General features: G+C 38.1%; 1 protein-coding gene across 36 annotated transcripts in view; it reads left to right on the forward strand.

Moving 5' to 3' along the window:
- PTPRD (protein tyrosine phosphatase receptor type D) overlaps nt 1–26,604 on the forward strand; it is a 1,348,190-nt gene that overhangs the window by 1,266,612 nt on the left and 54,974 nt on the right. For all 36 annotated transcript variants that reach the window (XM_075067326.1, XM_075067339.1, XM_075067332.1 and 33 more), the window contains 2 exons: nt 6,093–6,216; nt 17,130–17,305. In XM_075067326.1, coding sequence (XP_074923427.1) covers nt 6,093–6,216; nt 17,130–17,305 — 300 coding nt within the window. The remainder of the gene's footprint in view (nt 1–6,092; nt 6,217–17,129; nt 17,306–26,604) is intronic.

The following is a 26,604-nucleotide window of genomic DNA, read 5'->3' on the forward strand; positions in this document are numbered from 1 at the left end:
ATTAAAGAATAATAACAAGTAGCAATTTAGAGCGACTCTAAGGCTTGTCAGACAACTTCTTCTACAGGCAGCCTGCAAAGAGGATCTCTTCTCCACTCCCTTGTATGCTAGTATTATAATAATGTTACAGGCAAATTGACAGTGGCCAGTGGAAATGAGTGAGAAGACTGACCTCCATTCCTAACTCACCACACCTTGTATGTGATTTAGTACAAAAGGTACAGTCTTGGAATATTAATATGCTATGTTACCTGCAGGAAGGGAGTGTTGGTATTTTACAGAAACTTATTAATATTCATAGAATTCACTCTGCAAGATAGAAAATCTCTTGTGGGACAGATGTATTGTTAAGACCCCAGGGACTGATTATCCTTTGCCCTGCACCTTGTGTAGTCATCCAGACCAATGCAAAGAGACAGGAAAATGCTGCAAAATCAGAATAGAAGAGTATTACTCTCACTTTGCATTGGTGTAAATCACTACACAAGGTATAGAGACTGACTGTTATGTCCAATGTGTTAAGATTCCTTGTGTCAACTAAGAAAAGTATTGTGACTCCAAACATCCTTCCTTTTGTCAGGACAATACTATACAGTAATTGTATGTTTTTAAAGATTGTTTCTGTTTAGTGCTTCAGCTACATCTTCCATTTGATTACTAAACATGAAGTTGAGGCATTCTTTACACTCACCAAACTGGGAGGGAGTGCAGCTGCTTTGGAGGATAGGGTCATAATTCAAAATGATCTGGACAAATTGGAGAAATGGTCTGAGGTAAACAGGATGAAATTTAACAAAGACAAATGCAAAGTGCTCCACTTAAGAAGGAACAATCAGTTTCACACATACAGAATAGGGAGAGACTGTTTAGGAAGGAGTACAGCAGAAAGGGATCTAGGGGTTATAGTGGACCACAAGCTAAATATGAGTCAGTGTGATGCTGTTGCAAAAAAAACCAAACATGATTCTGGGATGCATTAAAGGGTGTGTTGTGAGCAAGCCATGAGAAGTCATTCTTCCGCTCTACTCTGCACTGGTTAGACCTCAACTGGAGTATTGTGTCCAGTTCTGGGCACCGCATTTCATGAAAGATGTGGAGAAATTGGAGAGGGTCCAGAGAAGAGCAACAAGACTGATTAAAGGTCTAGAATACATGACCTATGAAGGAAGGCTGAAAGAATTGGGTTTGTTTAATCTGGAAAAGAGAAGACTGAGAGGGGACATGATAGCAGTTTTCAGGTATCTAAAAGGGTGTCATAAGGAGGAGGGAGAAAACTTGTTCATCTTAGCCTCTAAGGATAGAACAAGAAGCAATGGGCTTAAACTGCAGCAAGGGAGATTTAGGTTGGACATTAGGAAAAAGTTCCTAACTGTCAGGGTAGTTAAACACTGGAATAAATTGCCTAGGGAGGTTGTGGAATCTCCATCTCTGGAGATATTTAAGAGTAGGTTAGATAAATGTCTATCAGGGATGGTCTAAACAGTATTTGGTCCTGCCATGAGGGCAGGGGACTGGACTCGATGACCTCTCGAGGTCCCTTCCAGTCCTTGAATCTATGAAAATAATAAGCCAAGGAATAAACCCAGACAGAGCAGGTTGATTTATTTAAAAGTATCCCTTATATAAAAATATTTTCTGTGTAAAAAAAAAAAACAGAAAAACTTGGGACCAGATTCTCCATTGGCAGTGACCAGTTTGCATTGCATTGCCAGCAAAAACTAGGCCTAAGGTTGTTGTAACCAGCGCAGGGAAGCTCATCCTTAGTACAAAGGTGATTCTCTGATGTTGTAGAGTTGGTATGGGGCTTCTGATCTCATTCCACATCCCTGCTGCCAGCATAACAAGAAAAACTGTCGAGAAGAAGGGAAGTGTAGCTGAGACACTACTCTGGTCAAATCTCCTACTGCAGTTTCAGCTTCGTGTGGTCATTTGCACAACTAAGAGCACTTTGCCAACCATGCACAGAGTTAGCATCAGGATCCAGTCAAAAGAGAGGGAAACTTTAAATCGTCTTTGAACACACACCCTGACATGAGTGCTGTCCAGTTCATCCGGACATCGGGACCTTAACTTACAACATGACTTGGCAGGATTTTTAAGAGCCAAATCATAGACCAGTGAGTGTGGCCACCTAGGTGAGAAAGGGAGAGTAAGGGAACCCAACCCAACGCTCCTGCATATCCTTACAGGATCTGGGGTCCAGTCAGATAAGGATAAGCAGGTTTAGTACACCCACTAGGTACCTCTCTCCCATTCAGATGGGCATGGAATCTAGATTTTGTCTCCCAGTGCACCAGCCAGTACAGCTGAGCAGGTGGTGAGAGGTGGGTAGTAAGCTACTGCTAGTATTGTATAACTTCTGCCATGAAACATGTTGGAAGCATGGATGGAATCATAGTTCCTAGCTGTGTGCCACCCCTTACACAGGGCAGGCAATAAAGCTACAATCTTGCCATTATTTATATTTGCCCATTTGTTTTATCATCAAATGTAAAATATACATCTAACCTAAGGAAATTCATTGTGTCTTGTCATTATCTCTGTGTGATCTGCAGAGCCTCTCAAGCAAAGCTGATGGCATTGACTGCTCTCCAACCTAATTGAAAGCATTTTAAAAACAGAAAAAATTTGTACGTATTCAGAACGTAGTAGTTAGTTAGTATACCACTGGGTTCTGTGAAAACATATGTGGTTAGTAGGCTACTTTAAAAGAAGTGTGCTGGTAAAATATGTTCTTTTTAAATCTCTTTCCATTGCCACAGTTCTCTGGACAAAATAACCAAAACCTTGTAGTTTCTGAAATTGAACTTTGTATCAGCCTACTTCCTGTCTTACTAAACCTGCCTTCAAAATATAGGCAGTTGTATTTCTCATAGCAGGTGTACTCCAGTAGAGCAAAATCAAACTCCGTCCCCTGCCAGACCCATGTGATGAGTAATTTCAGCAGTCTCATGGCCATTAATGATGAAGAGCTAGTCACCTCTAGGTTGATCTTGAGGTCAAAAAAGCCTCCACTGGATGGAGTGCATCTACAGTAACTTAAAGCAAAGCCATAGAGAGGTGCTGACCTTAAGCTTCAAGACAAACAGCAAAGCAGTAAGCCTAATACACAACCCACATTATTTTCCATGCCATCAAGTTACAGCTGCAACAAGCAGTTTGAAAGTTCCTAAAACAGACCTTTCTTCTTCTCACGTAGGTCACTAAACGTTTTTGCCCTTTCCATTCAGTAGTCAGAAAACTATAGATATTCCCCTTTATGATCATGGTTGGGGAATATATTTGAAGGGCCCAGTTTATTTGTTTGGTTTGTAATTCCCTGGCTATCTTGCCAACATGGTTGATGGAATGAAGAGAGTTCCCTGTTTGTTTGGAATACTTCATACCATTGATGGGTGGACTACCTTCTTTGTACTGCCAGTAGCTGCCCTTTTAAAGCTATTCCCTGTAGGGAATGGAGTTAGTTCATGAATCAGTCAGAGGAGAGTTGTCCCCAAAACATAAGAGCATAGTAGTGCCGAGAAACCTCTGTAAATATTAACCATATCAATTGCTCTATACCATATAACAACTGCATTGGGTAGTATCACAGAGGGAACATGGAATGCTTTTCATAGCATCTGTTTCATAGCCTCCAGAAAGAGAGGGGGGTGTTGATAGTTGAAAGGGCTGAATTTCCCTTGAAGAATTGGAATTCCAGTGAACAAGGGTTTCCTTTAGACCAGTTCGTTTTTCTGTGCCAAGCCCATTCAGGTAAGCAGTAATAAGTAATCTATTATTTGCTAGTCAATGACACTGGGATTTCCTAACCTTTTATTTATCGAGATTGGAGATGTAATAAATTATACAGGTTTGGATTAAGACTGACATTTTAAAAATTATACTGTTGTTTCATTTTACTCTACTCTCCCCAGTCAAGTTTATTTCCTAAAATTTCTGTTTTCACTCTGATAAGGTTGTTTATGCTAGATACACTTCTTGGAGCCAAGATTTTAATCTAACTGAATTATAGATACTAATGAGAAAGTACAAAGTCAAAGGCAGTTCAGATAGGACAAGGCACTGCTTCTCTTCAGTTGATACTTGATATATAAGAAACTGGTGTAAGTTTGGGATATATCAAGCATGGACTCAGCCTCATCTCTTAATCTGTTTTCATTATGTTGCATTGTAACCCAACATGACAGGAGGCAGTGTGATGCAACAGGCTACAATTTGTGAAGAGGAATCAAGAGAATTCTTTTCTTTTTTTCCCCCCAATGGCACTGTAGAAGGTGTCATATTATAAATAAAGTATCCAGATGAAGAAAAAAAAAACATGTAGATGAGAAAGGATTTAACAGTATCCTTGAACTGGTAGATTCAGTCTAATTACTCTAATTTAACTTGAGCAGTTTGACACGTCTCTAGTTGAACCATAGCCTAAGGGAAACAATTAAATAAGGGTTAGAGAGGAGTAATAATTTCTGAAGAAGGTGCTGAATGTCTGTCTCCTTAGAATATCTTACACCATAAAAAGTTAAACTTGTGTAACTAAAAATCTTCATGAGTTTGGCCCCTTCTCAATGACGTCTGTAATTTCTGGATCATAATAATTACTTAGCTCATAGTTAATTGGTTTTATGTCTTAAATCCTAATGCAATGTTAAGTCTTCACCTGCAGCGACTGTAGTTTAACCCCTATATTTCTTGTACGTATTACATATTTCTTGGCTCTTTTGTTGTAACTAGATCAAATTTTCTGTCTATATGTCATCCAGGAGAATAAATGATAGTGGCCTTAATTGTTTCATTGATCTCTAGAGTCTTATTCAACTCTAATTATTCATCTCAAAATTGTAGAAGGGCCAGATTTTTAATAATATTTAGGTGCCTAAAGATGCAGATAGTTTCTAGTGGGATTTTCAGAAGCACCGAGGAATTTAACTCCCAATTCCCAGTAGTCATCTATCTTTTGATGTTTATATACCTTTAAAATCCTTGCTCTTAATTACTAGTGTAGAAGTTAGTGTCACTAAACAGGCTGGGTTTTACAACAAAGTGAATTCAAGGAATTGCCCTAGACTGACCACAATTGTAATGTCTTCAGAAGCTCGTCAGGATAGCTAAGAAACTTTTACAACAGTTTCCATGCAGCTTTGTGTTTTACTGTCTAGCTGAACTTCACCTTTTTGACAATAAAATATATAGAGGGCATCAATATTTCTCTCATTAACTACAGTGAGAGATGCCAAATATCTTGAATGTAGATATATGAATTATACCTATATAACCAAGGGAGATTACAGTACTTTTAATATTATTGACTTACTCCAGTGTTCCTGACTTATTTTTCCACAGTTGTTCTAGTTAAAATAGCCTGACAGTGAGAATCAGTTCGACATTTTTCTTATCTTCAGGCAGGCTGTATAACTATCTATAAGCTTATATGAAATATTGAGAGTTAAGAATCTGTTTCTAACACCATATTCCCCTACGGCCCCCAATATGTGTATCTTACAGGACCTAACAAAGAGGTCCCAAGTCTCAGCTGGTGCCTTGGGCCGATACCATGGTAAAAGTAATTAATAATTTTTAAATTCCATTTCTTTCTAAAGCATAATCTAGTATATGTGCAAAAATGTTTGCAAAACACAGGTGGATCCGTATGTGATTTGAAAACTAATGAATAAAAGGTATTTCTATAGTTTACAATTCAAAACATGGCTAAAATCTCAGAAAGCATGATTAGCTATCCCTAGATGGGTACTAAATTTCCATTTTTATGTGTCCATATTATTTCATACTCTCTGTCCCTCCTTCCATGTAAAAATAGAGCTTCTCCTGTTTTTCTCTTTTTTATAAGAACAAATGAGAGTCTGTATAAGGAAGATACCTAAATGTAACTGTCAATAGGCATCAGTATGATGGGAGTGCAGTACTTTTTAGGCTGTGCCTGGCTAAATGCTTTGTGTCATGCAGTCCTATATGAATAATCTCTGGCTGTGTGAATTTTTATAAAGGACAAGTAAAACTGGGAGTGTACTGTTTGCTGTCTGTATTATTCATGTTATCTTGTGTTTTTAAGCTAATCATTTTTCATTTTTTTTAAGTCAATTGACCCTGGCCAGCAGTTCACGTGGGAGCATTCTAACTTGGAAGTAAACAAACCAAAGAATAGATATGCAAATGTAATTGCATATGACCATTCTCGTGTTCTGCTTTCAGCAATAGAAGGTAAGGAGCTATTTAACAAATTAAACTCATTAAATATTAAATGCTAATGTAATAATTTTACCACTTCTTGTTAGTTAAATTAATAGCTTTAAATTCATGTAATAATCATCCTTTTTCAGTGTTCATTTGGAGTGATTCAATAACATGAAGCAGTAAAAACCAGACAAGGCCATATATAGAAAGAGGGAGACTTCTTATTCAACACATCTGCTCCTTGTGTGTATGCCAAGTCTTATATACTTACTTTTTTGACAAAAATTGTCACTACTTTTTTACTCCTAACAGCACAACTATTAGGGAGTGTGAGATGGTTTCCTGTCTAGCTCTCACATTGTCAGCATAATGGATAACTCATTTTCATTTGCCAAATCTTTAGTGATGCTGATAACACATGAGCCAGAAAGAACAGAACTTGGCTTTCTTGTCTCAGAGTGAGTATACAGAACTGGCAGTTGGAAAACCCAACTTTTTACTTGTAAACTAAACACATTTTTCTTGGAAGTCATTGACAGACAATAACTGAATTTCAGGTATTTGTGTTATTGGAAACTCAAATGTCATTGCCTGTAGATGGGCATGGTAGTATAAATGACAAGTTTTAGTTGTAGCTTTCTTTGATAGACAGTTTTGCAAAGATCTGATCATGTAGTGTTCTTCTCTGTGGTGAGTGAATGAGGCTATCCAAGATGATGGGCTCTATAGGGTTTGTCTAGTTTCCCAAGTGCTAAAACAACAGGAGTAAAGAGTATTCATCAGAGAATTTTTTTCACTGTCTACCTATCACTACCTATCTCCAAGCTGTTTCTTGGAATTAAGGCAGATTTTCAGTTTATTCTACACAGCTGGCCACCATGTATTAGTAATGTCAGTAATATGATTGATTATATATTTAAGTGGGACCATTTAAATGAAAATAAAAATTGCCTTTAGTAAGCTTTGATAGATCTTGTATATTGAATTGGCTTTAAAATTAAAGAGGACTTTCAGTCCTTGTATCCTGTATGCAAAGACATAGTTGCTTCATTCTTAACATTCTATCTGTTAAATTGTGCAGTGTTTTAATCGACATTGTGAATGCCTTATCTTTGGCTACTCCAAACCTGCAGACATGGGATATAGCATTGATGGTATTTATAGGTGTGATCAATTCTCTAATATGCTATGCACAGCCAAGTAAATGCTCAGTGAAGGAAAACACAATTCCACTGGTTGAAGCTTTACCTCTTTGCCTAATTTATTGCAGCTGCATATTGTACGCTTTGATAACACAGACACAGGTTCTCAAGTATGTTAGAAAATTTAAATGATTGCCTTGAAAAATTTGCATATAATAATCATCTTACATTTGTTCCACCTATGGAGTTCATTTAACTGGTATTGACTAAATTTTTCAGTGGTGTCAGTTACATTTCCTCACATTACTTTATAGAAATATCTAGCTGAACACCAAAGAGTTTACTAAAATTAGAGTTGTCTCTGTTTTTGGTTAGATTCTCATGCTGTTGATTTGTTGTAGTTCAGCACACAAAACAACAACTCCATAAAGAGAGAATAGGTAAATAGTATAAAAACCAGCCAAACCACTGTGCAGTGATGCTCTTCTGAATTGTTTCCCTTTCTCCAAAGTACACTTTAAGTCACAAGTAACTAGTTCTAAAGCAAGGGAAATAATTTTTCACTGTATTTTGGCTGGGAAGAGAGTTGAGTAACTGACAAACGAGAAGAACATTTAATTTCAAATAAATCCATTTGTTGACTCATAAGTGAATTAAGAGATGACTGGGTTTGAAAAGGCCTGCCAGATTCCCCTTAACAAGTGACCCTGGAAATTAACATGTTTTGAAGATGTCATCAAAATGCGAAAAAGAAAAAATAACCCACAGAAATAACCCTCAGTTAAACATGGTTAATCAAATTACCCAGAAGACTAACTTTTTAAAGTAAAAATTGAGAATAAAAGAAAAGTTCTAAATAACAATTTGCAAGTGTAGTATTTGCAGAAAAGGATTCTACCTGGTAAAGAAATACTTAAAGGGATTGAGAAAACATCAATGCTAACTGAAATGTTTGATTTCCCTTTTTAATGGCATAAATAACCTGAGGAGGTTAAAGTGACTAACTCTTTAAAAATGCTATTGATTCTAAGTGCATAAAACATAATTATAGCCATATGAAATATCAGTGATAGGCTTACATACACAAATAGCTTTTTGACTCAACCTGGTGATTTACCTACCTTTATAAACTTTTCAGGCCTCAATTTACGACAACCAAAGCAACATAAATTGAAATGTTTGCTTGTGTTAAAATGATTTGACTTGAAATAAGCAATAAGTTAACTATTTAACTCCCAGTTTTTGAAGAGATTTTCTATTGATATATGTCTGAGTTCTTTTATGTGTCTAACTTGCCAAATTTAATATACTGGCTTAAAATTGTGTAATAAGTGTTTCTTTTTCAAGTGTCAATACTTCATTACACTGTTTTGTCAGTCTATAAATAAAAATAAACGTTCCTGGTAGGAAAATACATAGGCTACCTAGCATTTCATTTGATAGCTGCATTTGTTTTCAAGCTGCCATGGAAATGAATGCTTTTAATATTGTTGCAGGAATATGTTTCAGAGTGGCACTATCCACATAGGTCAGGCCCAGTAACCTCATGGGAATCATTGTTCACTATTTTAAATACCTATGGGCTTCATGCAAAGCTCACTGAGGTCAATTGAAAGACCCTCATTAACGTCAATGGATTTTGGATACAGCCTTGTGTTCTTAGTCTAAAATTTTCTATTGAGAGATCTGTACAGCTACAAAAAAGCGCCTATCCCCAAATGATAAGATCAAGTGCTTAGAACGTCTCAGTCAGATGTGTGTTTTGGTTTTTTGCAACTGTAGTACTTAACCATCTGTCTAGGTATGGTGACCCCCACCACTTTAATGTCTGAGGACCTCACAAACATTAGTGAGTTTATCATTCCTGTGAAGAACTGAAGTACAGCGAGATTGAGTTATGTGCCCAGGATCATGAAGGGAGAGCCAGGGATCTTACTCAGGTCTCCCAAGTCCTAGTCTAGTGCCTAAACAAGCACTGTTCGCACAACTATGATCGCTTTATTATTGATGCTGTTGCACAAACAAGGAACATAGAAATTGCCAGACTGAAGTGGATCCAAGATCCATCTAGTCCAGTATCCTGTCTCTGACAGTGGCCAGGACCAGATGCTTCAGAGGAAGATTTAAGAACCCAGCTGTAGACAGATGTGGGATAATCTGTTTCCCTCATCTCTAAAAATTAAAAATCGACTTAAGCCCTGAATCATGGGTTAAAGATCTCTTCCAAAAGCTTTATTAACATTAGCTATTGTGTTTTTGTTATACGTTTAAACATCCAGTCCCTTTTTTGAATCTTTCTAAGTTCATGGATTCAACAACTTTCCATGGCAATGAGTTCCACAGTCAACACTGAATATTGTGTAAACGGATAATGGTTTTGAATTTGCGATATTTTAATTTCTTTTCATTAAATGTCATGTTAGGAGGTAAACCTAAGTTGGTTATGTTCGTTTCAATTTCTATATGAAAAAAAATATCATTTGGCAGAATTCCACTCCAGTGTGCAAGTTGAATCTCATCTCTGATATTGTGCTGTTTTTGGATGTGTGCAGGAGGGACACGTGCAAGGGGAGAAGAAGGTGAAGTTCCATAGCACTAGAAGAGAGCAGCATATCAGAAATGAGATCTGATGTATGGATCCGTGTGGATCTGAGAGCAGAAATTTGCCTCATATTTGTTAAGCACAAACAGATCAAATTAGCACAAATAAAAAATTCATTTTAAACTTTAAAAGAGGGTTTAAAAATAGTGGGAAATAAAATATTTTTCAAATGCACGTACAAAAAGGCTTCCAGTTCTTGTTCGGAGGCATCTAAGACTAAAAATCTGTGATCTGTGTTTGGATTTGCATAATACTAACAGTTGAAAAAAAAATCAAGTGTAAATAATGTCTGCCATATCACAACTGCTTGATTATTTCTGTTGGGCAGTTTAGCACCTTTAAAATTAGATTGGGCATTGAAGTAAATCTGTGCATCTAAGAAAAATCTTAAGAAAGAAAAAGGCAAGAAACTGCGAATATTCTTGTTTTATATTGAGTCACCAGTTACCACTAAATTGGCATTCACTATTTGGGTCATGATCTTTAGCTGTAGAAGGTATTCTGACAAATTTATATTGTTAAATACTTGCTGAACAGTTAAGGGCAACTGCAGTGTACTGCAATCTGGTTACACATGCTCTCTGTCACACTGCAGTTGTATTATGTTCTGTTCACAAAACAAAACCAAATGTTTAGGGTGATTTCCTGTCTCTTCCCATCTGCAACCAACGTGCTTGAGACGCAGAAGAACCAATGCATAATGAGGATAACAGAGTGTAGAGAGGGCAGGCTAAATGGCTATCTCTAGATTTGAGTGGCTGTCTAAACAGCAAATCTGAAGCGAATTTTGAGAGAGTAAACAACATGGACTGTGGATCCGCTTACAACCCAAAACTGGTCAGTGAAGAAATATGTTGGGGCTGCAGATGCTACCTGAGCTGGGAGGCCATGCTAACGCAGGCACAGTTGCTTTACTGATGCTCCAAGACCAAAAGGAGATAAGTCTATCAATTCCCACACATGTGTATCCCCACTGGAGAGCCCTTGAAAAAAGGCCATGGGTTTAGTTTTTGCACAGAGGTGAAGGATTTGGTCCTTAGTTGTTTAATGTAAATTCTGATAGTAAAATTGTTTTCCCACCAAATTATTTTGCCTTAAAAAAATTAAACTGAAAATGTTTTTGTCTGAAGCAGTATTTTAGTTCATAGGTAATAGGAACTCTATGAATTTACAGTATGTCATCTAAGTATTAACATTACTAGTTACTTCCATCCAGGATTTCCTTTGATATACATCATAGTGCTGTACTTTATATCTTTACTCACCCTGGAAGAGCTAGAGAACTGCTTTATGGATAAATTGAGTTTCAGAGAGCCACACAGTTATCAGTGTGATATCCTCACATTGCACTTCAATACTTGTTTTGCAATATTGTGTCAATATGACACTGTCATCAGAATGCATTGTTGTCATACTTGTGCTGTTATTATCTGTGGCTCTCTGTGTTTTATCTCTTTCTACCCTTCCAGCCGTTTCCTTGCCAAGAGTCTTTCTATTGACCAGTTTAGAAGATTTGAAAGTGACTCTAACTTTTTTTGTTTTTCTTTGACACCTACCACCACTTTTCTCAGCCTTCTTTCCTTGCTTGTCTGCCCTGGCTTTCTTTCTTAGAGATAATTTTCTGCCTCTCTGCATCTTCCCCCTTCCTTGTTGCTTGTTCCTGCCCTCACCTCCCCCACACCACTGACTCCTAGATCCCACTTCTAGCTCTAAATCTTTCCATCTTTTTCTGCTCTCTGTTCCCTTTTCACTGTCTTCTCTTCTCTTCATCCATGGTCCTTTTCCTTGTTCCGTCTGTTCAGTCATCCTAGTCCTGTTCCCTTCTCGTATTCTGTTCTCCTCTCCAAAGTTTTCTCTCTCTCTATTGCCTTCTGCCCTGGGAACTCCTATATCTCCTCTTCTTTCCATTCATTTCTTTCCTGTACTCTTCTAGTCCCATCAGCCCATTCTCAGCCCCAAGCCATGTACCTTCCCATGCCAACAATCCGTCTTCTCCTCCACCTAAGTTTCTCCTCTTCCCTTTGTTCTTTAAACTGCTTTGCAATATTTTATATTTTCCTGTCCCCTAGTGAAATTTCTTCATTTTATCAATATCTATTATTAAAAGTGTCTTTGCTAAACACTGCTCTTTTTTCAATGAGCTCTAAATACTACATGGTATTTATTCCATGGCGCCGTTTGAGTTTGGTAATCTCCTTACCAATATGTATCTTGTTACAAGAGAACTTTCTCAGAAACAACGTTTTTGATTTGCATCCAATAGCTGTTTTAGTTCATTTCATCCTGACATAGTTCAAAACATTAGTCATTGATTTAAGCCGATAGTACAGCTTCATCAGCATTTTCTATTCATCATTACATTATCTCAAGTTAATTGTTTACAAGCACGACAGAGTTTAATCCTATTACTTCAGACTCTTTTTTTATACTTAACAGCACATCTTTTAGAGAAGCCTCATAGAAACAAAGGTTTATGGTTTAATTTGTCTTAAATAGAAAGGCTGTGCAGTACTTAGCCTTTGTAAAGACTTGAAACAATTTCATGATGTGATTTCAGTCTGTGAATAAAATGTAAAGTCTAATTAAAGCTATTTAAGATGACAACTTTCTTCAGGGAATCAAAGAAATAGTGCTAAGGTCTGCATTACCAGCCCCATTATGTAGGACTTGTATCTCTTAACCTGTGTACACAGAGAATATTGCTGCTTGTTCAACTCTCATTTTATTTCATGAAAACAATCCAATAGTAAGTCAGTAGCTACAAGCAACAATGAGTCCTGTGGCACCTTAAAGACTAACAGATGTATTGGAGCATAAGCTTTTGTGGGTGAATATTCACCCACGAAAGCTTATGCTCCAATACATCTGTTAGTCATTGTTGCTTTTTACAGATCCAGACTAACACGGCTACCCCTCTGATCAGTAGCCACAGAGAAAATGTTTGTTTTTATGCTTGTTATCTTTTGTGTATCTCAATTGTGTTATTGGAATATTTTTGTTTCACTGGTTTTTACGCTCTGTGTTTGTAAAATCTGGCTGCTTTATTCTCCTGAGAAGCCAAGGTCTTTTGTGCTCAACGGTTCATCTAATGTTGCCACCACAGAGCTAGAGCTGCATGCTAAGGAAGGAACTTGCAGACTTTGGTGACTCTTTCCCGTAGACAGAAGGGCTACTAGAAAAGGAATATATGAGACTTGTTCTGCACCACCTGGAAACTTATATATATATATATAAAGCCAAACTGAAATTTTAGTTGCAGTTGAACTAAATGCTATTTATACAGGTTAAAAAAAAATCATATTGCTTCCTTGAGCCTCCAAGGCTAGTTTTACTGGCCAAACTAAGACTATCCTAACATGTAATCCATAGTTTTATAGTCTTTTCCAGATTATATTGGATTTTAATTAGTCTCTTTGTAAGGGGTCAGTAACCTTATTGCTAATTGGGTGCTGAAATGAAAAAATAGGTACATTAAAAAAAATCTCTATAAGTAGCAAAAGGAAAGATTTGATAATAAGATTACTCCACTGTACATTCAGATTTCCCATTTATTTCAGAATAGTCTGTCTAATTTACCTAACTGCTTCTTCGGATAGCTGTGGAGGGACAGGGGCACACATGTGCCTGTTAGTGGGTATGATATGAATTTTGGAAAAAGATAGGCTCAGTTATAAATGAAGTTATAAATAAGAAGATTTAGATTTGATGACTCTGATCCTGAAGTATAGATTGAAAGATTCCTCATAAATAGATACTTTGTAAAGTGCTTTGAGATCTAGTGATGGCAAAGCTCTATGTAAGAGCTAGTTGTTGTTGTTGGAAGAGGTGGAGTGGTGGCAGGAAGAGGGGAGTTGGGAGGCCTTGGGGGAAGGCGTGGACTGGGGGGCAAGGCAGGAGTTTGGGGAAGGAGTGGAGTGGGGGCGGGGCCTGAGGCAGAAGTGGGATTCTGAGCACCCCTGGCAGATTAGAAGGTTAGTGCCGCTGATAGCTGTGTATCTAATAGTTTGACATAGAATTATAGAATCGTAGGACTAGAAGGGATGTTAGAGGTCTTCTAATGTAGTCCTCTGACTCCAGGCAGGATTAAGTATTATCTAGCATAATTATAAAAGCATTAACCAGTAATTCCTGCCAAAAGAAAATTGACTCAGAAGACTCAGCTCTGTTTTCATACTATTCTATTTGGATGCACAATTTGATATGTTCCAGCCAAAATTTCCAAAAATACAGTAGTTTTCCACACAAAAATGAAAAAAAAATTGAGAAAAAGCAGCTGCTCCAAATCCCAGTCTCTCTAAGATCTGAAAGTCATCAATTAGAAAACAGTAATGACACCAGCTCTCTCTCACCAATAGAAATTGGTCCAATAAAAATATTACCTCACCCATGTTGTCTCTCTGGTAATGACACTGTAAGTATGGTATGAATATGCTGTGTCCCTAAACAGTCTTCAGAAGAGCACACAGTCCCAGAGTTAAATCCTGATATGACATTTTTGGAGTTAATGGGAGCCTTTGACTTCGGTGGGTGCAGAATTGAACCCTGGGTTTAGCAGGCCAATGCTCAAACCACTGAGCTATCCCTCCCTTGCCTCCCCCCCCCGATCCTGTCATTGCACAACAGTAAACAGTTGTAAACAAGGTTCCGGGTTTGGTATACAGAGATGTCAGCCATCTTAGTTCTATGGTAAACACACATTAAAAATTCTTTAATCTTTTCTTTAAAAGAAGGGGAAAAAAGCTAAAGTGTTTCAAAAGTAAAGTATTGAGTAAGTCTTTCACTTTAACAGCACTCCTTGTTCTCTTTCCCTTTAGCTGGAGAGAGAGTTTTCTCCTCCCCCTAACAGTTTTTTAGCTGGTATTAAAGATAGTAATAACCTTTGAGGAAAAGAGCTAGTTGAGATATGCTGGAGCTGCTGTTGTTAAAGTCTGATCCCATTTTGTAGACGACAAATACACACACAAGAAAGGAGAGAGAAGAACAGCAAAGGTAGAAAATGCAGCTTCTCTCTCTGGTGTAGATTCTCACTTGCAACCTTACTGCAGAAATATGCAGGCACAGCATGCGCATGGTCTTATCAACCACCGCAAGACATAGCAAACTGGTACCAACATTGGGCTACGTAAGGCATTGCTTTTAGCTGCCTCTTTGGTCACAGTCTTACAGCACTGTTGCGAAGTATATAGCCTTGGCCAGCTAAACCAGTCTCTTATTAAACAGAAAGGCAAAAAAGAGAGATAGGAAAGAGAAGAAATAAGGTGGGAAATGAAAAGGACACACAAATGGGGTGGGGGAGTGACAGCAGGAATCAAAGTCTCATGTTCCCAACTGGGGTTCAGGATTTAATCAAAGCCGGTAGTGGTGGCAGATGTCATCTGGGTCCCTCTCTCTGGCCCCGTCTGGTCAGGATTTCTTTCAGAACCAGTATGACAAAGGGCCAGCAGTGTCACAGTGGATCCTAGGAGACGGAGGATGTATCAGCCACAGTGGTGAAGCTCACTCCTTCTGGTCCACCTGTCTCCCCATCTGAAGTAGTTGATAGCATGTTTTTCTCCCCCAAGTATTTTCTTTTAAGAACCCCCATAAGAGAGCACTGGGTGAAATAGCCCATCCTTTCATTATTTTGTCCAACAATTCTGGGTCACTGATTTCCGGTCCCACACTTCTCTTGTTTATCGGCATGGTCTTTATACGCCCCTTAAATTATATCAGGTAGGCCTTTTTGTTTGGACTAATACAGTCTTTCTGATTCCATTTTGCATCTTTTTATTTATTAAAAATAATACATTTATTTATTATTATAAATTTATTATTCTAGGTTATTGTGGTATTTTATGACCTTTCACTCCCTTCTTACAGTTGGGCTCACAATTAAGTTAAAATGGAGGCCGAATTGTCACAATACGTCTGAGACTTCCTCTGTACTATCTCAGTTTTGTTCTCTGCTCAAAGAGCTTTGCTAACCCCTGTATATCCAGTTGGAGCCCATTGGACCCTCATGCCTGCATGACTTGACAGTAATACCTCTCAATCTCAATAAAGAGTTTTAGTACCTACGCCTAGGGTGACTCAACAGAACAGGACTGCAGGGTCTTAGACCTTCCACCTTGTTACATATGTGTTTAATTTTTATTCAGGTTTGTGAAGGTGTTTACTTCATACACATATGTTATAGTAGGTTCCATAATTTTTTTGCACTTGGTTTCCATATTCTTTTTCCTAAAAGAAGGCCAATACTTATCTACTGCAATCCAATTATGGGGAGAAGTACAAACAGTAATCATAGTAGTCTGAAACTATCGGCGCCTTTCCCATATTTAAAAATGTAAAGAATGAAAACATGGGAGCCTATAATTTTCCTTTGGGTGAAGAAATTTTGTCCTTCCCCCAGAAAGGATACACAAGATCTGAAATGCAACAGAACCACCTCTGTACCCCTTGCAAAAAATGGAGCAGCACTCTACAGTTGGTCTTTTCCTGACAACGTGCAAGGGAGTTTCTGGGCAGTGCAGCATGGCCACTGAATCAACAAACTGCATGTGGTTACTGGCCAAAATGCCTATATAGGTCATGAAGCATAGCAGGCCACATTAGTGTGGTTATGGTAGAGCATTCTGCCCATACAAGCCCCCAAAGTCATGCACAGGCAATTTGTCCATTTGAGCTTTGTGCAGCTGATGCTGATTTCCTCCTAAAGTTAGACAGTTTATTTTGTACAGTGGTTTTGCTTACCTTTTCTCTCTTTTGCAAATTAAACGTTGTAGGAAAACAATATCAAATGATAGGTTGCATTGGAGAGAGGAAAGGAAACGTGGGGACAAGAGACAGCTGGAGTTTGAGAGCCCATTTGTCTCTTTTGACACATTTTATTGACTGATTGATCACCACTTTAGCAGAAAGATACCAAAACTGTCTCGAATAGAAACTAGCATATATTATAACTGGCTGCTGCAATCTAAGCAAAAAAGAGGTTCTCGAACTTAAGTTTGATGCCAAGGCAAGAATCTGCCCTATCTAAACACTTCTTCCATGCCAATTGACATCACAATGTTGTTATATTGTTTGTTTATCAAGTTTCAAATATGCTTATTAAAACATATGGAGGAACCTTTGCTCACCTTTGTAACAGAATGTCTCAGGAATAGTGTCTGATGTGATCTGACTTCTCAAATGTATTCATTCTTCCTGCTTTGCAGGCATACCTGGAAGTGACTATGTCAATGCCAACTACATAGATGGGTACAGAAAGCAGAATGCTTACATAGCAACACAAGGGGCTCTCCCAGAAACCTTTGGAGATTTCTGGAGAATGATGTGGGAGCAACGGGGTGCAACTGTAGTCATGATGACAAAACTGGAGGAAAGGTCCAGGGTAAGAAAGAATTTTATTGCTTTTGTAGACCGATTAAAAAAAATTAAAATTTGTATCTGCTTTATCATTTACATAAGTTTTTCATTCAAATTTGCCTCTGAGTTTTTCCCCAATCCTCTCTGTATCTGAAATATTTGAAAGTGGTAGCTAATAATAGTGTCTTTATTATTAAATGTGGAGCTGTACAGCCATGCCATTTTTTTCTTAGTCTATTTTCTAGTGACTAGGAAACTTGACATCCCATCGTCTTTAATGTTTCTCCAGCCATTTCAACTAAGTCCGAATTAAGCTGCAATGATGTTTTGATGCAACTTACTATTTTCTAATAGAACCATTTTCACTTAAAATTATAATTGAATTTTGTTATTATTGTTAGTAATGGGGCCAAAATATGTTAGGCATTGTTCAAACACATAGGAAGACGTAATCTGTTTGTAATACTGAGCTGCTGAATATTTTGTGTTCCCACACAAATTGAGTAAATATCAGCTAACATATTATTTAGCAAATTTTTGTTTGGATTAAAACAACCAGCAAGCTGTATTAATGATTCCCAGATAGAACAATGTCAATTTGGCATGTGATAACTAGAAGTCTACTTTTCTACCAAGAACCAAATAGGGATCAGCACCTGAACTGATGAAAATAAAAATGAATTCAAACTTCTGCCCAGTTAGAAAGTTGGCCCTACCTTAATGAGAAATGAACCATTTCTTCAACTTCAAATCATTTGTTAAAATAGTGTACATTTTTGCACTTCTGTATTTTCCTATTTCTTTTTTACCATTGTGAAACAGCATATTTGTGCCTGACTTCTAACCCAGTTTGTGCAGGTTTGGATAAGATTCAGATAAGAATCCAAACTTTGGCTGCTTATCTGAACAAAACATCTCAACTTCATGAGACTTATCCATCAGAGTAAGGGATTGGAAGTGTCACTTCCTGCACTAGAACAAAAATATGGCTGAATCATCTTTTCATAAGGAAGTTAAGATATGTCACCATCGCTCGACTTTTGGACATATTCTGTTGACTTCATTTTAGTTAAAATCAATGAGTACTCAGCTGTGGATAAAAATATAAGAAGGGTGTTATATTTGCACATGGGACTGCTAAAAGAAAAAATGTTTCTTACTAATACATGCCAAAAACAGAAGACAAAATTATCTATGGTGTTTCAACTATGAGGCCTTCACCAGGAATAATCTGTAAAGGTCAAAGTATAATTAGGGAAGCTGGAGATGGAATGCAGGGTATGTATGTGATCAGAAAGGAAATAATGGGGTGGGTGGGTATCAGAAAAAAACAGCATGACTGTAATGTTAAATTAAAAATAAGGATTTTTTAAACATTGTGAAAAGAATGGAGGTGGTCCACCCAGGTTGAAATAAGCCACTGGGGTCGAAAAGTATCTAGAGTCAAGAAAAGTTCCAACTGGAGAAAAAGTGGGGGGCGGAATATGCTGTCATACAAAAGTCTTTAAATCAGTAAAAAGTAGACTGTGCATCTGACCAGATCATAGTTTATATATAAGCAGTTTATGTATAAGCTCCATTTTTTAAATTAGAACATTTTTAGTTTATTGAGACGGTAGCAAAACGAAATCCACTATAATACTTCATTCCTTTCTGTAATGACATTATCGTCTCTTCCCATGTTGGATGTATACAGGGCTGTGCTGCTTATATAACCTGAACTTCGTGACTGCAGTACTTTTGGTTTGGAAACGTATTGGTGTGCAAATTTGGCCTCTTCCCATTTCAGAACCTATTAAAAATAAAGGAATAGCGTCCAGTTCAGGCAAGATATAGCAGTTAAATTATAGACTCAGTGCCTGCATGTAAATTCAACTTCCATTAACATCACTGCCCACACATACCTGTTGGTAATAAGTCCATTGCCGAAAATATTTTTCTCAGAATACTTTATTTTATCTTGATGCCCCAGGCCTTACTTAGCCCAGGAACCGAAAGTTGTTTTGACGTAGGCAAATGAAATTCTGCCCATTTCCTCACTAGTGCTTCTAATAATAAAGTTACTTCTAAATGGCATCAGTGCCACTCTAAAGTCTGATGATAATGAACAGTCCTTTGCAGAAGGTCTTTTTACTTAAATACTTCCCATGTATCTTAACACTGCAGGTCATTGCTTCATGTACAGAAACTTGTTTTGAAATAACCAAACAAAATTCTGCTCATTCTCTTCACTAATTGCTTATTGCAGTTTCAAGCTAACTCTCCTCTCTGCTGTCTGTACCCTGAAAAGAGCTGATTAGAATAATAATCACCTTTACATATGATTTGCATTCAGTGGCAACACATTCCTTGAGTGTAATGAGAGTCCAGACAGTCCCAGTCAGTTCACTGTCTCTGTGTTTCTTTCATTTATGATTTAGCTCATTCTTAGTTCATAAGTGAAATGAGTTTCATGCAGTCAGCCCAGTCAATAATAGTCCGTGTAACCAGACCTCAATACATAATTTAGCAGAATGTGCAATTTTGTTTAAGGTGGAGCTTGCAAATGTGAAAATATGACACTTAGGTTACCTCTTCCCCTCCTAAGATAGCATCTTCAGATAATGTCATTAATAGTATTACTAGTGGAATAGAAGTGGGAATCCCTAGTCTAGGAAAGAATATGATTAGAAGATTACTTATTTTTTTCTACACCATCATTTCTTTATACAGCACAAGACCAAAAGAAATTTCAAAAATGAGATATAAACACTATGAAATGCTAATGAAGATTAGGGCATCCTTCAATTTTGTTTTTCTTGTTCTTTGTTCCCTTTTCTGTCCGCTTCCGTGTCTTGACATCCCTGATCATTATCTCTTCTGCAAAGGAAGATCATTTCTCTCTGGGACTTCATCTCCTTTTCTATCTTCATGTCTTCGTTTTGTTTACCTTCCTTTTTTCATTGTTCAGTGCTGGAGCTTGGCATCAAGCTTTTTAACCTGTGCTGCATGGATAAAGGGTTTTTTTTTTAAATGGCATCTGCAGAAGCAAGCTAAGTTGGTTCATTAGCATGTGTTAGATGTCTGACTAACCTCAGCTTTGAGAACTTACATATTTAACAGCTGAGAATGTCAAATGAAGATGTTACAGTGAATTAGTTATTCATTTGTTTGGCTATTGGGAAGCTGCAGAATAAAGAAAGCTCTTTCATATATAACCCTTCACACATTGTTTTTGTTTTAAATGTCATCTCTGCAATCTCACCTGATCTAATCCAGACCTCAGAGAGGAAATCAGTCCCATTACTCTGCTATCACATACGTAATTTATATGAAAAAGGATTATACGCACTACAATGCATGGAAAAATGTTGATAACTTATTTATTACATGCATGAGTTTAATCTGAATGAAATAAAAGGAAACCGTTAAGGGGTGAAAACTAGAGATTAGGAAAAGCAGTTAACTGTTACAGTACAGGAACACGTAAAACAATTTAAAGCATTAATATTATGGTGTGAGAGTTTCTGAATTGATTCCCGCCCGCTCCAAAATTTACATTTTTAGTGCCAGATCCTTTTGGTTTGTTGCATTCTCAGGGGACCTCCATGCCGTAGCAGGTGGTCCCAGATTGTTTCCATTCTACGATCATCATATGCATTGATCTGAGAAGCCAGGTGGGGACAGGGGACCTCAGTATGGAACAAAAGGAAATGTTGTTACATCGAGGCAACATTTGTATTATCCACTAGGTCACCATATATTCCCCTCAAAGATATTGTTTGGGATAGAACATTGTAGCAGGTAACTCCATTGCAAGAGATCTTAAACCTCCCATTCCTTATTCTAATTCCTTGGTATAGACTCATTCCAGAATGTTCTGGGACAGACACAGTGTTCATTTATACTTCCTCCTCACTGTATCACTGACAATATTTTCCTCGCTGGGGCATCACTAACATGGTGTTCACAGCCAGAATCTTGTGTCACAACCAACCCTCCCCCCTGTCAAATTAGAGCCAAATACAATATAAGGCTTGCAGCAACTGCTTCAGAAATATGAACCTCAATTTAAATTCTGAATTGATGAGGAATTACTTATTACTTACACCGATGCTTCATACATTTCCTCACAGCTAATGACCAGCTGGAAGAGTCAAGTGCCTGTCACTTTGCTGCAGGCCCTTAAGTTGAACTTGCCAGTCATTAACTACCAGGAAATGGAGACTGTGGCAAGCTAGAATATATACAAATGCAAACAAAAAATAATTAATTTGCTATGTGGCAGTTGAACTACATGTTGCCACAGACACAGTGGGCTGTATGCAGAAATAGTCTTATCCTACATGTCAAAAGACCAGTAGGAAAGCAGGATCATCTTTCCATTAATTTAATAATGAGACCAGTCCTATTTTAGTGCAATAAGAACAACTGGGAATAATTAGGGGCCATAGGCTTTGCTTCTATTTGAAGTATTTATCATGGTTAAAGAGAATTAAGTACCTTTTTGTGTGTGTTTACCATCTTTAGAGGATAATTACATATAGTTTCAGCAGTGCAATAGCTACACACTGGGTTCATGCAGCCCGAATCCCCTTTGGCACTTGGTGTTATGCTACTCACCTTGGTATGTGCCATCCTCTTCATTGTGTTCTGAGTCCAGCCATTAGCAACCTGCTCCTCCACAGCCACTTGTGAAGAAGCCAAGAGGGGTTCCACGCTCCTTAGAGAAGCTAGATGAACTTGATAATATACGTTCACTAGGCTGCTTTTGTTTGGTGAGTGTTGTGTGTGTTTTTTGAGAGTTCAGGACTATATGTCACCCAGTCAGAACACTCAGTTTGAAGTCCCAATGTTTTGAGAGGTTTATAATCCATCACACATGTTAAAAAAATGGAGGTGCTGCAATGTATAGACAGCATATGCCCACACACTAGAGAAATAAAAGGGACCAGGACATTCATTTACTTGCGGCTTGGAATTAGAATTTTGATTTTCTTTTTTTATAGGGAGAGGGGAGTATTGAATGGCATCAGGGAAGTTTTATAGCAATTCTAGATGTACAGAAATCAATGCTGAAGAATGTTTGTCTGTTCAACAAATTCAATATGCAACATGGTTGCTCTTAAAGTCTGTTTAGTAAGAATATCATTGATGCAAATGCATGCTGTGCCTCGTTACACACCATGGACATTCAGAATTTCAAGGCAGGTCTGGGTTTAATCCCCAGATTCTTCTGCTCCAGAAGCACAGGTCTCTACCACATGAGGTGAATTTCCATTTGCTGATGGCAGAAATGGGCCTGTGATATGCTGAGCAGTTCTGATTGCATCCAGTAGAAAGCAGATTGTACTGAAGACATATGCAGCCTAAGTGACAGTGATCCACATCTTCACTAATACGGCTATGAAAGTAGAAGAGTCATCAATACTTTAATTTAACTGTTTTTTGCAAATAACATGTATAACCTGAACACTCTATCTTTCACTTAGTCCAAACAAACTGTCAATGGTTAGCATACAAACATTGCTTTTGCACTATGCAGTATAGGCTGGGTGTATTCGTTTTTGAAAAGTGATGAATACTTAATGTAAACAGAAGACCAGCCACAAAAATAATGGTTACTTACTTTGGAAACTAGAAGAATATGCATGTCTTTATCTGGTAAGCTAGCTATAAATTCTCAGCTTTCTGCTCTCCACAGCCATGCTGTCAGGAAAGGAAGGATGTTGTAAGTGGCACTTCTTTCTTGCTGAATAATACTGACTTCTTACATGGGAACAGATAAGCACTTGATTTGCTATTGCTTTTTGATTTAGGATGGCAAACCAATAACTTCTGGATCAATAAGGAACTATCCATATTACTTTGTTTTTAACTCTCTTAGAATGTTAAGATGTAAAAAGGATAAGATCTGATGGGAGTTAAATGTAGCCTCCCCCTCACCCCCCAGTTGCATTGCTGGCAAAACTGTTTCTAGACCATGCATACACCAGATTCACAAAAAGTAAATTAGAAATGTATAGGTTTTGTACTGCTTTTTGTTCACTGTGATAAAATGCATCTGGTTATTCTTATAACACTGGAAGTGTTACATTCTGTTGTGGGACCAGTTCATCCTGGGCACATTTGTAAAACTCAACCATATGGCAATCCAGTAAGGGGGAAATTTTCAAAGGCACAGTGGGCAGTGAGCTGCTCAACTCCGACTGAAAGTATGTATAATTTGGGTGCCTGACTCCTTTAGGATTCTTTCACAATCTCATCCTAAAATGGCATTAACTCAAACTGCATTCACCAAATCAAATATTTAAACATTAATTCCCTTTCTCATGCTCTGTTATCAATAGAGGCACAGTGCAAATGTAAACAGGGGAACTCACCTGAAATCCATGTTGCACAATTATTTTGTCACCCACAAGAAGGCTATGCAAATCCCTGTTCTTCTATGTCTTATACATTAGGGATTGATAAACATACAAATAGAGTATGTAGTTAGAAGAAGTTATTCTAAGGTGGCTTTTCTTAGGTGTTTTGGGTACACCTGTTTCTCTGATGAACTAGTAGATTTTCCCTTTCCAGTATGTGTCTGGCAAGTGATATCCTCCATCATGTAGCCTGGACCCAAAGGATGTGTCACCTCAGAGCTGTCCTCACATAATTCTCCCATTGTCCTGGAAAGAGATGACCTACGTGTAAAATGAACTATTTTCACTTTGAGCATTTCACACTGCAGTAATAGAGACTTTTTTATTTGTTTTTAATGCACATAGTATGATTAGTTCCTGTTCTATGACGACACTGTTCCTTGTTACTGCTGTGTAGCAAGTTCTTGATAGGAATATCAAGGTTGAACTGGTTAGTAACTTGAATTTTTGCGCATCTAGGAGATTCTGTTGGCAGAAAGCTGTGCTATTCATGAAAAGAAATATGTAGATAATTTAGTGTCTTGTATTTTTGCTTGGTGATTCTGGGAAATATGCTGATGTAGGACACAGATTCTCCTGAATGTACAAGTTCCATACTTTCTGAGTGTTATCATCCTTCATTTGGTCCATCTTACCTATTTTTGTAATACATGATAATTAAGTCGTCTTGTCTGTCTTGGTTTTTTTTGTAATGGGTTTTCTGTAAACCTGGATGTTGAATACCCATGCAATGGAAATAAAATATTTTCTTATATGGGTTTCCTAAGCAGTCACTGAAACAATGTGAGCTATAGGACAGATATCTGTGTGGTTATAAGATCTTTGCTTACTGGTTATATTCATTAGGGTAGAGATGGGTGACCCTCAAATTTACACCCAAAACTAAAACCAAACCCAAAGTGACTATTCTTTGAAGTTTTGAGGTTCAAACAGGGCCAGCTCCAGGCACCAGCCCAGCAAGCAGGTGCTTGGGGCGGCCAAAGGAGAGGGGCGGCACATCCGGCTCTTCAGCGGCAATTCTGCAGCAGGTTGTCGAAGCGAAGGACCAGCTGCCAAATTGCCGCTGAAGACTGGAGTGGCGGCAGTAGAGCTGTAGAAAATAGTTCTGCTGAAGTCAATGATAGTATTTATGGAATAAGGTAGTACTCACTGTGTGTAAGTGCATCATGATCTGGTCCTTACAAAACATCAAACAAAACAACTGTCAATCTCAGCCTTTAAAATGACTACTGTAAGCAAGACCATTGGGAAAATAATTTGTTATCCTTTTTTCACATTGGATCCCTAAGACCCTGTCTTCACTGACCACATGAAGTTTTTAAAAGAGGTTTAAAGAGTGCTTTTAATTTAACATTGTAAATGCCTGGGTAGATGGTTGAGGCAGTTGGAGGGGAGAACTGTGTTAAAAGTATGATGGGAGTCCAACCTTAGTTTGCTCTCATGTATACGAATCTGTGATGCATTTAGTTTTAAGGATCAAATTAGAAGTACTTTACACATTTTGTTTTGAATTATCTATTAACTATCTTCCTGTAGATATTCCTTAAGAATTTGTATGACGTGGCATCTTCCCCACACTGTCATGTAAAGCTTTAATAGAGGCCTAGGGAGGCTGCCTGTCATGTAAAGCTTTAATAGAAGCCTAGGGAGGCTTGCCTGGGGAAGCAGCCAATAGGAGAGAGGCTTGGTGGAGCAGCCAATCTGGGTCCAGGCAGGCCAGGGGCCAGGGCAGGGTAGAGTCAGTTGCTGCTGGGAGCCAAGGGAGTAAGAACTGCATACCTGGAGGGCTGAGAGAACCAAGGACCTTGGACAAAGCAGCTGCTGGCAGGAACCAGGAAAGCAAGAGGGAGCTCCTTGCTGGCTGCTGGAACTGAAGAGCTGAGTGCCCTGAGGTAAGGACGAAGAAGGTGCTGGGGCCACGGGGAAGGGAAATATAGCAGCATTGATGGAGGTTACAGATGAGCAACAGGAGGAAGCTATTTACAGGGTCCCTGGGTTTGGGCCCAGAGTAGTGGGCAGCCCCAGGTCCTCCACACTAACCATTGAAGTAATGGCTGGACTGTTGGACAGACATGCGCCTCTTTCCCCCACCCCCACCCCAAAGGGGGAAACAAATGATGACCCAGCCATAGAGCTGAGGATGCTGCAGTTCTGGGAGTTGAGAGAGGAGCCATGGGCAGGAGCAGAGCCAGAGAGCCAGTGTGCAGACTGTGAATGTGGGCATCGGCCTCAAGCTAATCCCAGCATGACCAGGAAGAGGCGCCAGTCGGACGATGAGGGCTGCACCCCGTGATAATTAGTATCACTGATAATATCTTAGATACTTTTTTTTAAAATAGGGAGTTAACTTGCTAACTAGCTGGTGTGTTACAAGCTGTTTTTGCTGCAAGTTTATTTCAGTTGTGTTTAACAAGGAGTTAAAACAGCATTTAAAGTCTAATATAAACAGGACCTTAAATGAAATTGAACTTTGTTGCAGGAGAGTCCACTGTTTCCATATTTGCAGCCCGGTTTTGCAAACCCAAAAGATTTAAGCAATTTGGATAATCTTCAAGCAAGCTTATAAACTTCTGGGTACTTACCTGAATTTAGCATTTTTAGTTTTACACCCCTTCACTACCTCTTTTACACCCCTGCTCTTTTTGAATGTTGAGCCTTTTAAAATTGTCTCAAACTAGGTGCTCCAAAAATGAAGAACCTAAAACCACAAGTAATTTTATAACATCTTGACCTTTATTTTTAATGAAAAGTTATGTGGTTGAATCTATCATCTTACAGTTTTGACAAGGGGAATCAGTGGTAAAGTCTGACCTGATGCTGTTCAGATATCATCTCACCATAATTTGTTTTTCTATTCTGAATAAAGAAATTAAAAGCTCAAGACAAATTATTATTATTATTATCCAGCAACATTATA

This window comes from Chelonoidis abingdonii, chromosome 6 (genome assembly GCF_003597395.2).
Source record: "Chelonoidis abingdonii isolate Lonesome George chromosome 6, CheloAbing_2.0, whole genome shotgun sequence".
Lineage (NCBI taxonomy): Eukaryota > Metazoa > Chordata > Testudines > Testudinidae > Chelonoidis > Chelonoidis abingdonii.